The sequence below is a fragment of the Athene cunicularia genome (assembly GCF_003259725.1).
Source record: "Athene cunicularia isolate RWA chromosome 5 unlocalized genomic scaffold, athCun1 chr5_part1, whole genome shotgun sequence".
In the NCBI taxonomy this organism is placed as follows: Eukaryota; Metazoa; Chordata; class Aves; order Strigiformes; family Strigidae; genus Athene; species Athene cunicularia.
The window spans coordinates 2,996,904-3,014,916 of NW_020799101.1; the positions used below are offsets into that span (position 1 = coordinate 2,996,904).

Sequence of the window (18,013 nt, forward strand, 5' to 3'; positions counted from 1 at the left end):
CCTCAGGGCCGGCGCGGGCAGGGCCGCGGGACCCCCCCCGGCTCGGCGATGGGCGCTGCCCGGCCGTAGCATCGCCCTCTCCTGCCTGCGAGGCTGCCAAGGCGCGGAGCGACTCACCCTGCTGCGTCTGACAGGTGCTGTGCTCCCTCACGCCTTCCCGCCTTCCTGCAGACAGCCTCGACCGGAACCACCGGGTGGGAGAAGGCACCAGCTCAGGTGCTCAGGAACCTGCCAGCAGCAGCCTTCCTGCCTCCAGGCAGTTTTTCTCCCTCCCCACAGGCTGTTTGCCTCCACAGGCCGTTTCCCTCCCTGCCCACAGGCCGTTTTCTTTCCTCCTCACAGGCAGTTTTCCTCCCTCCCCCAGCAAACGCTGGCTGTCACTGTCCTGTCCAGCCCCTGAACAACCGCTCCAGCCAAACTTCCCCTTCCAATGGCAACATATTCAAATCTCGCACCTCATATATTCCCCCGTTCCCTTTCAAGACTTGTCTGCAAAGGGAGTGGATAAATCAGGGGAAAAGTGCCTTTCTGTCAGCACAAGTGTGATCTTACGACAGGTGTCCCAGAGGAGACAAGCGCTTGCTCTGTTCTGTGGCCTTAACTCTCCAGCCGCATCAGAGCAGTTTCCAACAAAATATTTATTTCTGTGAGAAGACACTTGTTCTTCAAACCCAAACTGCGAGCAAAAAGGAAAAAGTAAACCCCAAGTGCAACTTCAGAGTAACTGTAGTGAGATCCACGAACGTGCAGTTTGGACAGCCAGGATGCCCGCCGTGAGGTTCCAGGCTGGGCGAGCTCCTCAGCCAGCTCTCTACCTCCTCCTCCTCACAGCCCCAGGATGCCACATCCCTCTCTTCTCCCGACAGCCTGAACTGCTCCAAGGTGTGGCAGCGGTGACCGGGCGCAATGAAGGGCCCCGAAGGAGCTGGTTTTCCCAAGAGCGACCATCCAGTAAGTCCATGGCATGAGGCACTATATCATTTCTTCACAACATTTAAAATATATATATATATAATATGCCATACTCTCCCCAGAGTTTAGGACTGACATAATTTGGGATTTACAGGACACTGGGCAAATAAAGCCTGTTTGTCCAAAGCTGTCCTAATGCATTTATTCAGAATGTCAAGAATCACCATTCCACTTGCCATTACAGGTCCAGTTCGGGCTTAATTAAGACTGGTTCTGTCCACTGCACACATACCGGTGTGAGAAAAAGCTGTGAAGTGTGCTAAGCACTGATAAAATACAAGTACTTCAGGAAGACAAATTTGGTCATGTGTGTCCTCCACAAAATAAAGTAATTCCTATTACACAGAGCTATATCCTGCCTAATTCAGATGAGAATTAGCAAATACCAGTGAAACTTCTCTGTAAATCAGGAGAAATACACAGGCTTTACAGCAACTAGAAAACCCCACCATGCTATTTTAATCATAATAGAGAACACACAGTTATTAAGCCATCCAAGTGAATGAGACCCTTTTGGAACATTTATTCATACATTTTCACACTTCATGGGCAACAAGATGTATGTTTGAAACCCATTATCATAGTTCTCTGAAGTTACCCCTTTAAAAAAGGTTTAATAACTTTATCTCTAAAAATATATATATTTCACAGAATGCTACATAAAGATTCATAATTCAAAATCTTCAGTTAACCTCCACCCCAAAATAATCATCTCCTGAGAGTAAGAAGCACAGCAGGCTGCACAGTTAAATGTTCTGATTTAAGATTCACCGTACTATATGACTGCTTTGCATTTTAATGTTCTTTATTCTGTTAATACATGTTAGGGCCACACCTCGTGTGGGAGGAAGTTGCTTTTGCAATCCTTTTGTGGCGTTTACTGTTGATAGGCAACACTTCTGGTGGGGAGTGAAGATATGATTGTTGCATTGTGAAGATACAACTTGTACACAGCCCTATGGCATTTTAGCATTTGGAATATCTGAGTCGCTGTCTATTGTGGCTAAGAATGACCAAAGCTTATCTCTGAAGGGCTTATTATTTGAATTTCCAGTTTGTGCTTATACGGGAGTCACTCTTCTGGTAAAGCAGATGTCACCAGGGGAAAAAAAAAAAAAAAAAAAAAAAAAAAAAAAAAAAGGTTAAACCCTTTCTCTCTCAAAAGCAGCTCAGCTCTGTACAGTAAAAACATCAGCTAGCACGCCTGACCTCCTATGCTAACGCACTCCCTTCAGGCATGTCAAGAGCAGAGAAAGTAACTTTAAAAACAAAATGAGTATGGCAAATTGCCTGGTAGCAAACTACCCACAATTATCTGTATTACCCAACATCCTGTGAACATCTGCTTTAAAAGTATTCTCAAGTACTTTCTCCCTGGGGCCACATAATTCTTTTTTTTTTGTAGCAATTATGCAGAACACACCGAGATTCTCAGTGAGCTCAGTACCAAACTTGTTTAACATCTCTCTCTAGTTTAAAGCACACTCTCCACATGGACTCTCTTCCAATATGAAAAACTTCAAATGTCAGTAAGAGCTTAGAAGTGTAACCAGCACTTTCTAAGCTCCCCTCTTGCCAGCCATGGGGGAAGTGGGAAGCCTTCCTGACTCATTGCTGTTTGGGCTCCAAGGGAAGCAGTGTGCAACATGACTCAATTAAGACAGGTTTCTGTAGCTTCCCTCCTTTCACATTTGCTTTTACAAAGACCATTTCCACTGGATTGCTCAACATGCTGTGCAGAGATAAGCTCCTATTGCATTACCAGTATTCAAAGGGGAAAAAAAAAATCCACAGAACCACTGAAGTCGTTTCTGATCAGTGCTGACTTCCAAGATTTAAGTTAAATGAAAAATGACTGGTTACGTATACATTTTAATTTCCGTTGTATAAAAAAATAGACAGGGATCAGATAGACAGCATATCTGAACGGCATATCTAAATTGACTTGGAGTTGGTAATCCCTTGTTAGGCTTATTTTTCTGTGAATTACTCTACATTCATGCAGAAGGCTCTGAGTATTGTTTTCAGTCTCTGACAAAGCCCTTAATTCCGTATCAGCAGAACCCTTAAGCCAGGCTTATCCTTCTATCTCCATTACTTTAATGTAAGCTAGCGGGCTGTAGATTCCAAACAGATTTCAAGGGAGTCTGACAGAAAGCACACAGAGAACCACACTTGTGGATTTTCAGAGGACCCACGGCCTCTCTAGAGGGTGAGGAGGGGACAGTGTTTCCCCCAGAGGCATGGGAAGTCCGTGTGGGCAGCCCCACCACAGAGGCTCTTCCTGCTCCACCTAAAGGCCGGCTACGGTCGGAGAGACCCTCCCGTTGTGCCGGGCACCAGCCCCTCGGCTGGCTGCTCCTGCTCGGGTGGACAATCCTTTTCTGCCAACGGGGCTGTTTGCTTCTTTCTTGCAGCCAGCTGTACCACCCCAGGTCTTCCCTGGCACCATAACACCTTTATTCCTGAAGCTGGGAAGTTGTGGGCTGGCAAAGCCAAACATTTCAACCGCTGGTTTTGCACTGTGCTGCTCTACCAGCGCTGATCTCGCAAGCAACGTGTTGCCTGTTTTATCTTTGTCATTAAAGGCTGCAGAGTTCATTCAATGCAGACAAGCTGCCACACAGACGAGAGGGGTAAACCCACGCCACACCTGTCAGTCGTTCACAATTCAAATCTTCGCTTCACTTCATCTGCAATCATTTTTGCAATGGCAAGGGAGGAGGTAGCGGCAGGAGAAGGAGCATTTCTGACGTGAAGAACTCTGCTTCCAATATCTCCACTGCCTCCATCAAATACAAAGTCATCTACCAAATTTCCGTCAGTGTCCAGTGCTTGAGCTCTCACTCCAGAGGGACCCCTGCAAAATAAAGGAGGAACTCACCATTAGAAACAAAATGTTTTCTGAAATCAGAAAACCAATTCTGTTCCGACCTTATGAAGTTGCCCAGGGAAACAGTAAGGAAGGCAGGCTGTGGAGTCAAAGCCCAGACAGGCTTTTTTGGGGGAGCACAGGGAAGTTTAGCACTTGTGAGTCAGAGTGGGAGATGTCTCGCAGTCCTTACGGTAAAACGAGGGCAGGTGGCCAAGCAGAGGATCTCCTGCATCTTTCCTGGTTGTGAAGTTACTCTCCTCCCCACACATGCAAACATGCCTTCTCTTTTCAAAAAGGAAACCCTTTGTTCTGAAATAGCAAGCCCTGTCAAACATGAATTTCATGCCAATGGTATACTTATTGCCTGAGCTGGCAGTAAACTCCCTTTTACCACGCTCAAGCTTTTCTTAATTCTGGATTTCCTCCCTGCAAATGTTTGGACAGTTAAACCCACCTACATGTACCTAAATGCCTCATCTTTCCTCACAAGTCTCTTCAGTTCCTTAGTGTTTCTGAACTCCTTTGAATTAGTTTCTCTCTCCACAGAGTAAAAAAGATGAATACATTTTATTGAGAGGATTAAACTAAATCAATATTCATTCACTAGCAACTCACAGTCTGGCTTCTCCTCTGAATTTCATTAGTGGTTCGCTTACTTTGTGAACTCAGATTACTGGCTCAGAATTCAGGCTACTGTACGTGTCACTAGGATAAAGGGACTTTTTTGTGAATATGTCACAACTGTGAATTTCAGCCTATGGAGAGCGCAGAAAGTCACACAAATACTCATCAAACTTGCCTATACACAAGCAAACACGATATAAAAACCTTCCTGCAGAAAGGATCGAAATGCTTCAATGCTTTGGTAGAGGGAGTAGCTACATTTGCTTCTGTTAAAAGTAAGAGATTTAACAAGCCCTTGATGTTACGAACAAGAAAAGTTTTCTTTACCTGAGTACATCATTGATGGTGACCTCGGGGATGAACTTCTGAAGTTGCTTCACCTGTGCGCTAAGGAAACAGGCTCTGTACATTTCACCCAGTCCATAGGACAAGTTTCTCAGCACGAGCTTCCATAACCCACTGTAGTGAGAAAAAAAAAATAACTGCACTAAGACCACAGCTTGCACGATAAACGCAGCCATGTCAAACGAGTGCTAAGAAGGCAGCAAATGCAACTGCACGGCAAAAGTTCCCATTCCCAACATCAATGATCTGATTAATGCTTCCTACTTGAGAAATACATTTGGCCTTCCCTGCTGCAACAAACCTTGTTTACAGAGCTGTCGCGTTGCACTTAATTCTTTCTCTGAGAATTAACTCTGAACTCCAGTCCTTCCTATGGCCAGGGCTTTTCTCTGGTCCAGTCAAACGGCAATGAAAACCCACATGCAGGAGGAAAAACAGACTTTTTTCCACAATCATTCTGAAAAAATTACCACACTCCTAAACCCCTCAGCTTTCAATCAATGAATCTTGCTATGTCTTTGCAAATCTTGTTTGCTTGCTTTGCTTCCCTCAAGTCTTCCAGGATAAAAATCTATAAATGACCAAGATGCTTTCACCTCTTTACTTTAATAAACTGCATTAAGTTGAGCTGTTTGCCAAAAAACTATTTTCCAGTTCGCTGATCTGTCTTTTAGCCTTTCCTGGGATCCTCCCCAATATTGTCACATTCTTTTTCTAGTCTAATTTCTAAAATTGAGCACTTGGTACCGATCTGTCCAGCCCCTCACAGGGAAGCAAGCTTTCTCTCAACTTCTACAGATATTCTGTTCATTTATGTTTGCCATTTTAGCAATGATTCCCAGTTCCTCTCATGCTTTTTCAGACAGTTTCCCAGTCTACATTCATGGCCCTTAATGTATTTCCTAGCACTTGGACATTTTCTAAATGTGTCCTGATGGTGTGACAAAGTTTAACGCAGCAATTCAAACCACTCTGTGTTCTCTCTTCCAAGCATCCTCTGCAGGTATTTTAATCACACTGTCTAGGTTGATTAAAATATTCCACTGTGCTGGACCAGAACCAACCCTGGAAGAGCTCCACTAGTAGCAACATGGCTCACCAGAACCTTCTGATGAGCAGCCACATTCTCAGACCAGCTGAGACATGTCTTGGTAGTTTATGAAAATTCAAATATTAGATCACATGAAGTCAAATGTCTTGGAGAAGTCCACCCTTATCAGCACAACTGTCTTTAAACACACCAAAAACTTGGCAAAGGCAGGATTTTTGACAAGAACTTGCTTCCACAGAGTCACAAGTTGATATTTAAATAACTGCGTTCAGCAGATAAAGAGGCAAGATATTACCTGTATGTTACAGCGTCTAAAAAGTCTCCAGTGCTGAAGTCAAACAATCTGTAGCCCTCTCGCTTAAAGGCCAGTACTGCATTAGGACCAAGCCAGACACTTCCATCCATTCTGGGCGTAAAATGAAATCCCAGAAAAGGGAACCGAGGATTGGGAACCTAAAATGGGATATGACAGTTATTACAACTCTTACAAACCAAGTCAGAGAAACAGCCATGCAACCACTCAAGTCAATCCAGGAAACATGGAAAACATCTGTGAGGAGAAAAATACAGGGATTCACAGTTTATTGTGTGAGAGAGGGAATAAAACCAAAGCACAGTAAAGGAGATGTCCTCCCAATGAATGGAAATAACTATTTTTAAATAGACAAGTGAAAAAGGAAGTAAATCTGCTGTTTTATTTGCAATCACCGCAACAAATTTTGAGTCATATAAACATACAGTTGGCTCCCGCACTGTTTTTTCTGCTTGTTAATTGCGCAGTTAAAGCACGTAACTAATTTAAAACACGGAAGAACTGAGCAGGGCCAAGTAAGACTGCATCTTAGGTAAAAGCAAAACAAACAACAGGAAAAAAAAGTACACGTGATTTCTCAGGATATAAATCAACCCACAACAAAATCAACGACACACTAATGCTATTCACCAGTAGTAATTATACAGCAATGAAATAGGTTATAAAATATTAGGAAAGCCTCATAATTCCTGTATTGCTCAAAACAGCATGCAGTTAGTTAGGAAACTTGATTAATGCTAACAGTAAGTATCTGCAGTTTCTTTTTTTATTCGCGAATGGGATACAGTGTAATTGTGTGCCAAGGCTGCAACAGAAACAAGCTGTCTATACACAGATACAAGTGTTAAAGAAGAACACCTCTCCATGAGCTGCCACTTCAAGATCTGTAGCTATTTACAAAAGGGGACTACAGAGGCAACTGTTCTAGTCTGAAAATAAGCAAGTATTGGGCACTTCTCAACAAGTATTGTTATGACTAAAAATTGCTTCAAGATATGTTCCTTTTCTGTATCGAGTGCACCGCTTTTCCCGTGAAAAATATGCTTTTAATACTTTCAAAGATTAGTGCAAGCAGTTCACAAACTACATTACATTTCTGGTCATGTACCACTAAGAGTCGCACAATTTTCTAATCTTATGACCATATTTGGCCATAACAAAACATTTCAAAGGGTACAAAGCTATGAAACAAGGCTGGAAGGTGTCCCCCCATCCCAGCCAGTTCCTCCTTCCCATCCCAAGACAGGATCCTGAATCGTTCCCAGGTGGGAAGAGGTCAAACACTTCAATGCCCAGGGTTCCAGTTTCCCGAGAGCAACTTGCTCACGGGCAAATCCAGGTTCCTATTCAGACAGTATTTCAATGAATCTGTCATTCAGGGCAGGTAATTTCATTAATTAACTGGCCTATGCTGGCCTATGAATTCTCTCTCCTTGCTTGCTAGCTTCACTTTCGGTCTGGCGTTGCTCCTCTTCATCATACTATTTGTCTATATTAGATGGTAGGAACCTTGTCCTTTTCCTCCCTTGTCCATTTTTTGTCATACAAAGTAAAACTAATTCAAAGATGAGGTTGAGAGGCAAATATCTAAATCTGAGCGTTGTGTGTTAGCACACAAGATTAAACCCTGCACCTAAGCAATTAATAATTTACTGTTGTCCCTCGTTGACCTCTGAATCCTGCCTACAGATTTTATAACATAAAGAAAGAAGTCAGGCTTTTGTGGGCATGTGGCTATCATGCTAAATGTTTCATTCCTTCCCTATTAAAAAATTCCCCAAGAAACCAAAACCAAAACACAAACAAAAAACCCCAACTGGCAATAACTTCCCACATGGTACTTCTACCTGTTCCCCAAGAAATAACAAAAACAAGCTGTCCTGTCAGAAAGCAACCGAATCTACGTCTGCATGTTGTGCATCACTATCTGCAGGCTAACAAAAATAACCATGTAATATTGCCCTTATTTCTGTAGTTTCAGCCATTCTTAGAGTACACTATGAAAGACAAACAAAAGAGTACATACCGGATAAATATTTCCTTTAACCATATAGCACTTTTCTGGTTTTAACACCAAATAATCTCCACGGAAGGGTACAATTCGTGGTTCAGGGCTGCAGCCACTGATCTCAGACAGGCGGTCTGAGTAAAGTCCCGCACAGGTCACAATGTGCTGACAGTAGATTTCTTCACCCTGTAGAAGAAAAATCAAACCAAAATGACACAAAAAGTCAACAGATCTACTGAAAAACCACCCATCACCTATAAGCCTTGGGGGAAAAAAAAAAAAAAAAAAGAGTCAATACCAGAAAGCCACATTTTCAAAAGGAGGCAGAAACATTTAATTGTTTCATTAATTCTTTAGACTATTCTCCTTTGTTCCCTGGAGGAGAACTGTCCTAAAATGGCAATTCATTGGGCAGGTGTGAGTGGAAGAATCTTTGTAGAAAAGGGAGAGGGGAGGGGAAGAAAAAAAATAGAATTAAACCCCCCCCATGTTATCGATTCTCAGATTACCTTTAAGCTTATTGTCCAGGTCAGAGACTCAACGCATCAGCATCAAAGACTCTGCCCCTCCAAGGAAACCCAGCGTCTCCCTGGCCAGGGCTGTGGTAGGTGTGTGCTCCGTGGGGGGGCAACAGCACTGCAACACGTTCCCTTAAATAAAGCTGTTCAGAGATTTCGCCCCACGCACTGGCAGCGGCCATCCTACTGAATGGTAGTTTATCCTGAACACTACCCAAGTTCGTAGCACGCGGTTACAGAGAGCTTGTTAAATACCTTACCATCTAAAAAAAACCACCTAACCATCTAAATAAATAAACCTTACCATCTAAATAAATAAACCTTACCGTCTAAGTAAAAAAATCTCTACCATCTAAATAAATAAATACAATCACAAACTATTATCTAGCGAACTATATAGCTCACAGTATTTTTTTTTTTCAAATACTATGGGGTTTTTCTTCAACTAAAAGTGTTTCCGTAAAAATAATTAAAAAAAAAAAAATTCAGTATTTGGTGAGAGAATCTAACAGATTTTGGAAGCTATTTTTTAATGAAAGAACAGAAACAGAACAAGAAAGCAGCAGCACTAATTTTAAAAACTATTGGAGGGGAGTGAGGTTGGGTTTTTTTGTCTTTTTTTCCCCCTCCCAAAGACAAGTCCAGATAGTGTCTCCTGAAGGTGAAAAGGTTACAACTACAGGGCCTGTCCAGCATTAACTGACTTGCAGGAACACCCCCAGTATATGAACCCATTTTCCTAAATTATCTTGTGGCTTTCTGATGACAAAATGATTTTAAATGCCTCCTTATCATTTTTCTAGATGCCAGAGACCAAAAGCAAACATGAAAATAGGTGTTTCTCACCAAATGAGTAAGTCATTAAAGGTGTCCTTGGGACCAACAAGCATAAGAATGTGCAAATAAAGAAGATAAGGGACATACACAGTTAAACCTAAGTTAGGCGGCAGAAAGAGAAAGTTATCCTTTCATTATTACTCCCAGTTCACAGTAAAATCTGAACATGCTCACTGTTAAAATTGATTGCAGTTGTTTTATAAAAGCAGTCCTAGATGACAGTGACCATGTTACTAAACAGCAGCTTTTAAACTTTTTTTAGAGAGCTTATTAATCGACCAGACCTTCACAAAAATTCTTAACAAAAGGAGGAACAGCTTCCTATTCAGCAATTAAATCTTCAGCTTAGTTCTTACCTTTGAGTTCCTAACAATGACCGGGTACTTTAGTCCTGTGATAGAATTAGACAAGAGCAGGAATTAATAGAACACGCAACAGAAAACTGACAGAACAAGCAGCTGGTCATGATGAAGGATTTTTCCACATGAATATCTTCAAGCTGTGGAGGAACTACTGTTGGACAGAACTGATGTTGCCAGACATAACTGTATTTATGAATTAACAAGGGGGTTTTATTCTTCCATTTATGTACCAGCACAGATCCAACCTGCCCTCCAGAATAAAGAACAAGCAATAGCACATGAATACACATACAATATTCAGCTAAATCTGATTTTAACAGGAGATAACAACCGTCTTCCTCAATTTTACTATCACTTTCTTCCATCAGCTTTAAATGTTGCAGCTGAAGGGTGACCTTCCTGGGAAAAAAAAAAAAAAAACTCCCTAACATAATTTTGTGTTTTTTCTCATCCCTCTGAGACAGAAAGGTTCAGAAATGTCATTTCAGTTAAAGCGAATGTGTTTTGAACAAAATCTTTGGCAGGAATGGAGTAAATGGAGGGTAAAACAACTGCCTTACCATCTTCACTTTCTGAAGAACTTTCTTTAGCCATCTCCATGTTTGTCACTTCAAAATCAGTGAAGATGGTCCCCCCTGCTTCCTGGAAGTCTTCAGCGTAGGACTGGGCCACTTGTTTATAATTCACAATGCCGGTATGTGGAGAATCAAGGGCCATCAGACCCTGTATTAAGATACAGGAGAACAGTGAAGGCTGTCTGTGGACTCTGCTCTTCAGTACAGAGAATATTCCATCTGGAATTACGTGCCTTGCTGTTGAGAAGGGAGTAGTGCTATCTCCCCATCCCTGGCTGCTTGCTCCTCGCCTCTCCACGTGCCAGCTCCAGCTTTCACATTTGCTGACGACTAATATGGCAAAAACTACTTATGATGGATTAAGTAATCGTGTAACTACACCATAAATGAGTCTTCCTGACTGAGTGCTTAACGATAGAAGAGGTTACCTAACCTTGGCTGTAGCTAAGTTGTCCTTATTTTTCACTCTACAATTCCACCTGCCAGTGGTCACTATCACACTTTCAGCTGCTGCCAACACCCCCTGCGAGGCCGAAAGGCACCGTCTCAACACCTACTGCACGGCCCGGCAGAGAGAAAAGTCTCTTCTGAATTAGACAACAGCCTATACTTGTCCTAGCAGAAAGCGAAGTTCAAGTCCAGTGCATAGCTAGAAATTTTAATCTTTCTCAGAGACGTTTTTACTATCTTTATATCAAAAAGTCTCAGTTTCTCACATAATTTTTATCATGCTAGATGGCATCACATTTTCCTAGTTGTGGTTATAAAATAAGGATAGTAGGACTGCTTTATCTCAGAGAGATGCTGCAAGTGTAACTACACTAAAAAAGTGTCAGCCACTCAGATACCACAACAGCAGGGACCACTGACACGCCCAGGACAGCCAGAACAGTTGGTAAAACTGGTTTTTTTACACAAACCCTTTCTCTCCCCCTGATAAACAGTGCAATGTTGGTAACACCATTCAAGTTCCCTGTGCTTACGAGGAGAGGACTCAGTTCAGGAAGCCAAAGCAAATGAAGTAAGACCCATCTGAACCTACTCATTTGCAGAAGTAAATGCTCAGCTGGATCTTGAACAGGCAAAAAATGTTTGAAGGAGTGGATACAAAATGTTTATGAGGAAAAAAAGATCAGATTCCTCTCCAGAAAATTTTTGTCTGTACCTACAACTCATAAGCAATGAGTCACATAGCACAGCAATAGCAAGCTGCCAGATGAAACCGTTTGGGAAATTTATACCCAGTTTTTCCTTTCAACCCAAGATACACTAAACAACAATAAATCTGTACTCCATAAACTACTCACATTTCTCCTGCTGTGAAAATAAACAAGCTGAGAAGTGCTACATAACAATCACATGTGTAGGAAGCAAGCAGATTAAAATTGGCTTGATCTAAATCCACACTTACAGATGGGAAGGAATGTTCATTGCTGCACTATCAAGCTTTACTGTAAGTTAAATAATTTTAGTGGCCAGGAGCAGAATTATCTCAGCATAAACTCAGATATAGCAGGCCCTAACCTGGGCAAAGGAAAATCTGCCCATCAACCACAAAAACATACAAACAAGCACCTGCAAGGAGAAGGGGAAATAATTAAAGATTAAAAAAAAACATCACTCATTGTCATTGGTGAGAGGACTGGAGGTTTTTTTGTTTCTGACCATCAGGGAGGACAGGGCTGTGTAAAGCTGGGAAAAGGCTGAAGTTTGGACAATTTGCCTATAAATTCAGTCCTGCACAGGGACTAAGGGACTATAAAGTCTCCTACATCAGCTCAAATAACCGATCCCTTCTGTAGGCTGCAAGTGAAATGGATTAGCTGCTCTCTAATTAGCGAATGCTGGCCCCTACGAACAGCCAGCATCGCACGTGCAATTAGTGCAGCAGCAGCTCTTCACAGCTTCAGCACACGGGGAATGGATGAACGATGAACTGAGGAGCAAGAGGAGGAGAACGGGGCAGCGGGAGAAACCCAGGGTGAAGTTAATGTCACCAGGAAAGATTCTGCAGGATCACCTTGTGTTGTGTTGTGTTACACCTGGTCCGAGCTGTATGTAATGGCAAATGCATATGAAGGATTGGGCTGAGCTAAGAAGTTCCAGAAATAAATGGCTACATTTATTTTTGTTGACAATTATACTTCTGGGTTTTCAGGCTCTTTTGAACTTGTGAAGGATCAGGCTGAGTTAAAAAGTTCCAGACATAAATGGACACATTTATTTTTGTTGACAATTATACTTCTGGTTTTTCAGGCTCTTTTGAACTTGTCACCCACGCAAATTACCTCAAAGCCAGAAACTTATCTATGTTAAATGAAAAAAATAATGTCACCTGAGACCTTATACACCAAATAAAAATAAGCAAATCCCTTACCCTGCAGAAGGGTTCTTTCGCTTTTATTTCTTTTGCTCCAATCAGTTTCAGATCTCGAACGTTGTTCTGCAGACCCCTTTCGTACAGAGCTTTGAGTCTTGGAATTTCATCTTGTTCAACTGCTACAATTAGCTTCAGAAAATATAACAAGGCAGACCAGTGAGCAAAGCAGACAAAGCCAGTTCAGGTTTGGCATCAGGCCCAAGTTAACAAGCAAGCAATAGTGAATGAGTGAACAGCGAATTATAATTCAAGGGGTTTGTGCCATTAGTTGCACAAGGTTCCACAAATACCTGTTATGACTGAGAAAGCACTAATATACTAAGGAGAGAAAAAACCAAATGTTATACCGTAGTGTAATTTACTATCAATGGATAAAATTTGCTGAAAGTACCATGAGACTACAAATCTGAATGTAAAAAAAAAAGAGAATATGATTTTAAAGAGCCTCTGGGATGCTTCCAAAAATAAAACTGAACCCAAGATGTACAAATCTCAAACGTCTCAGTAAGTTCTGACGTGGTATCTAAACCAAATTGCGCCAGCTTCGCTTCACTTGACCATGTAGTCAGCTCACAACTATCACAAGAGATTTATCCAGGCTATGAATTACCTGTGCCGGGTTGGCACAGACCATGCTACTTCCAGGCCTAGCTCAGGTCTGGCAACACAGAAGACACTGAGTTCTCCAAGCCCAGGGTTGCTTTACGTAAAACGAGCTGTAAAGCCTCATCATCATCTTCCCTTGGAGTAAACACTGCTGGGGAAGGTGATGTAGAAGTAGCCAAATTCAGTGTCAGCAAAGAACCAGCGATGCTGCTGCGTCAAGCTCAAAACCGACCCCTACAGAGCTGTCTCGGTGTTTTTTGCCAAGAGGAGGCTCGTCACCGCAGGTGTACTGCTGCACAAATCCACAGTGCCATCTTGTGACCAGCGCTGCAGCGGAGGGAGCCCAGCAGGGCCAGGACAAGCAGCACCCACCTTGGGGCAGCACCCACCAACGCTGCCCCAGCCAGGGATCTCCGCTCTGCACCCCGAGGTGGTGCAGACCCGCACCCAGCTGCCAGCGGGCCTGGAAGTGGCGCTTCTCATATCAGAACGGGTCAACTTTTAAGAGAAAGGGTTGTGCTGTCCAAGGTGTTTCTCACTGGGGTGGTGAGAAAGGCGGGTGATGGTTTGAAGTGACCCATAGTGGTTCAGACAGGAGCTGAGCGTAAAGAACTGCAGAGGGACTTTTGGGTTAATGAGCAGCTACAAAATGTCAGGTGAAAATCAGTGCAGATGAATGTGAAATGATGATCACAGACAAAATGATGGAATCCAAGTCTAAATTTATCACTCAGGACCAAGATCTTGGGGTTAGGATAGATGATCCTATGGAAACATCGGCTCAATGCCTAGTGACAGCTGAAAAGCTCTAAATTGCATGTTAGGAACAACTCGGAAAAGGATGCGGGATAACAAAGGGAACTCTACTCTTTCACTGCAGAAATCCAGGGTCTGACCACACCTTGAATGCTGGGTGAAGTCGTGGTCCTTGTATCAAAGATGCATGAAACTAGAAACAGTGCAGAGAAAGAAGTCAGGGTGGAGAGAGTCATGAAAAAGCTTCTCAAAGAGAAATGACTGAGCAGAATTTAAGACTCACCAGCTGGATGGAGTGACTTTGGGGGAGGAGGGGATAGAATACAATTACATGCAACTTGGAGAGCGTGAGCACAGATCAGCTGTCACCACTTCTTCCAAGACAGGGGCTAGGGGCCACTGGATGAAGCTTGTAGGAGCCAGTTTCAAAATGATGTAACTTCATGCAGTGGGTTGTTGATCTCTGGAATTGCTCATCAGAGTACACTCTGATGGAAAAGCTTTTAATTGAAAAACGCTTGGAAGCAAAATCCACTGAGAGTCACCACAGACAAAACAGATCAGGCTCAGAAAACAACCTGATCTGAAAATAGTTGGAAGCTGGAATAATTAATCATTGGCTTATCCTGTTCTCATTCCTTCCTGGGTCTCTGTTTAAAGACACTTCCAGAAACAGGACACAGGGTTGGGCAGACCCCAGGCTGAATCAGTACAGCCAATCTCCCCATCCTCAGCGTTTCAGGTTCTGTTAGGTGGATGTAACAGTGCATAAATCCACGTAACCAGGTCACATCTGGAGCTGCTTTCAAGTTACTGTGTCTCTTCAGAGCCCACTCTGCCAAGAAGTATGGTGTGCACGTACTGAGAGTGTTCCCTGGAGCTACACAGGTGCCCCTCCCCTGGCCTGGCTCCCACCACTACCTGGGATATTTCAGCTCAGCTCACAGCTAAGGAGGATTATTATTTAGGCCCAGAAAAGAAACTGATTTGAGTTGCCGGAAAGATAAAGACAAAAAGGCATGTTCATCCTGAAGGCAATGTTGCAGAAACTCATCTCTGGGGATGAGGCGATTACAGCAGGGACAGGGAAGGGATCTTACCCCTGGACTCGGCACTGGTGAGGCCGCCCCTCGATTCCTGGGTTCAGTTTTGGGCCCCTCACCCCAAAAAGGCCATTGAATGACTTGAGCGTGGCCAGAGAAGGGCAACGGAGCTGGGGCAGGGTCTGGAGCACAGGTCTGCTGGGGAGCGGCTGGGGGAACTGGGGGGGTTCATTCTGGAGAAGAGGAGGCTGAGGGGAGACCTCCTGGCCCTCTGCAACTCCCTGCCAGGAGGGGGCAGAGGGGGGGGATGAGTCTCTGGAGCCAAGGCCCCAGCGCCAGGCCCCGAGGGAATGGCCTCAAGCTGCCCAGGGCAGGGTCAGGCTGGCTCTGAGGAAGGATTTCTGTGCAGAAGGGGCTGTTGGGCGTTGGAATGGGCTGCCCAGGGCAGGGGGGGAGTCCCCGGGATCCCTGGAGGGGCTGGAGTCGGGCTGAGCCAGCGCTGAGGGATCTGGGGGAGTTGGGAACCGTCAGGGTGAGGTTCATGGTTGGGCTGGGGGAGCATCAAGGGCTTTTCCAACCTTGGTGATTCTGTGATTCTGGGAGAAATACCACAACCAGACCTATGCTATACATTATAACATACATTATACAGTCTGTTTCCAAAGGCAAAGTAAGACCAGAGAGGAGTTCCTCTACCTTCCCACACCGTTTATACGGTATTCCCTTCTGGTCACAGTACTCGTAGCAAAGGGCTGCACCCTGCACACACAGCTTAGCTTTCAGAGAACCGGGTTTGTAGTAAATTCCGCTGTGAATCACACCACTGTTATGTCCACTCTGGTGATGAGCTAAATAGAAAGAAAAATACGGTATTAAATACACATTCCCATGATTGGTTCATACCTTCATTACTTCAGCTGTCAGAAGAGCAATTTGAGGTCCTGCCCTAAAGCAGCATTACAAGAGATGCTCAAATAAGATAAGTGCACAGCAAACATGATTCCTCCCTTGGTCTCAAAAGGGCAGAAAAATACTGACACAGCAAGCCCTAGTTAATAATAAACCATCACAGCTTGCACTGTGCTCAATCAACACAATAAAAAAAAAAAATCACAAGTTTTCCCTCCATAAGCTATAAAGGCAGGCCAATCAATTCAAATTTTCTACATGTCAAAACTAATTTTAAGAAATTCAGTTTTTAAAATTAAATGCATCCTTAAAGGCCTCATCTAACACAATGTCTGTGCAATCTTCAGTTTCTTTGGGTGTGCTGGCAGGCCTGGTAGGCTTTTCAGGTATTTGTGAACTGGATTAGGTGGCTATTTCCTCTGTGTAACTAAGTAAAATACAGGTGAAAAACATTACAAACATTTTTACTGAATCAGTTTAGGCTGGTTCTCTCTCTTAAGGTATTGACTGCCAAAGGTCATTCCTGCTCCGCACTCACGTAACTGTTAAGGACTTCATGATGTCCCATCTTGGGGATAAAAAGCCATTTTGTATCATACATGTAACACCTCAAGAGCAATGTATAGCCTGGCAGATGGAGTGATTTAAGGAGCTTGGACTCACAGGTCTCATTCTGAGTTAGCCACTGACCTGATCCCTCGGGGTTGCTCCCACCTACCCTGAGTGACTGTATCTGCATTAAGCGCTTGATGTGAAAAGACTGCTCACGACGAACTCGTACCCGAGTGAGCCAGAAAAACTTTCAGTGAAGCAATAGGGCTCACACTTTCTTATTTCAAAGCCAGGACAGATGCCCAGGTGCAGCGTGCCTCCAGATCTGCTGTGTAAGCAGGCCACGCTGGGAGCTGTGCCATTTCTCTCCAGCTAATGCTGGGTCAGGAACCAGTGACACCTTCCCCGTTAGACCTGTGGCAGCTCTTTGCTTTCGACCACCTTGCACAGCACGTACAGGGATACCCCCAAACACGGGGCAAATGACTGTTGGTTTACAGTTCTGGCAGCTAGCAGGCAGGCAGGTGTAGACTTTGCCCAAACCAGCAGCACCCAGACATTTTTAAGCAACTCTACCTCCTGACCTTCTCTCTCTCCCCACCAGCCCTCACTGATTTTCACTCTTCTCCTCGTGCCCCACCAAAACGCCGTCCTGGTGCCATTCCTCTGCTCACCCTCTCTGCCTCCCGCTCATGCGGCACCGAAGAGGACCTGCCCTTTGCCCCTCTGCAACCCGCACTGCTCCTCCCTGGAGTCGTGCACCCTCCTTGTCCCGTTCCCCAAAATCCCTGCTGCTGCTGGAGCCCCGGGTCGGTGGGATCTGCTGCTTTCAAAGGATGAAGCGGAAACGTTCAGTCTTTCTCTGCTTAAAGTCCTGACCTGAGGTGCCAGCAGAGAAGCACAGACTGATGCCAGCTCTGCTCCTCCACTGAAGGATGTTTTCTTGAGCGAAAGGAGGAAAAAATTCCCTTCAGGGCTAAGTGAGCAGTGCCTGGAAATGAAGATGCTCTCCCCGGGGTGGAATCCATCACCCACTTCAGCGACAAGGGCAGATTCTCGCTGCTCGCCCACTCAAAAGCAGAGCTTCCCTCCACGTGTATGTGTGTGTGTGTTCATGAAATACCGAAGTTTTGGCGAATGTGTGCTTGAGGAAAGCTTTCTGCCAGACTGACACCGCTTAACCGCAGACACACGGGGGAGGAAGCCACCCCAGCACCATACCTAGCTCCTTCTCCTTCTCCAGCACGGCGAAGGCGAGCGAGGGGTGGCGGCGGACGAGCTCCCGGG

General features: G+C 44.2%; 1 protein-coding gene across 1 annotated transcript; it reads right to left on the reverse strand.

Annotated features, from left to right (window-relative positions):
* Positions 1-839: 839 nt before the first annotated feature.
* On the reverse strand, positions 840-18,011 carry L2HGDH (L-2-hydroxyglutarate dehydrogenase; the record flags this gene model as incomplete). The annotated part of the gene is made up of 9 exons (XM_026849169.1): positions 840-3,832; positions 4,799-4,930; positions 6,163-6,320; positions 8,207-8,374; positions 9,900-9,934; positions 10,466-10,628; positions 12,858-12,989; positions 15,962-16,113; positions 17,948-18,011. Coding segments are annotated over 9 exons (1,200 nt in total), but the record flags the coding sequence as incomplete, so codon positions are not given.
* Positions 18,012-18,013: the final 2 nt, after the last annotated feature.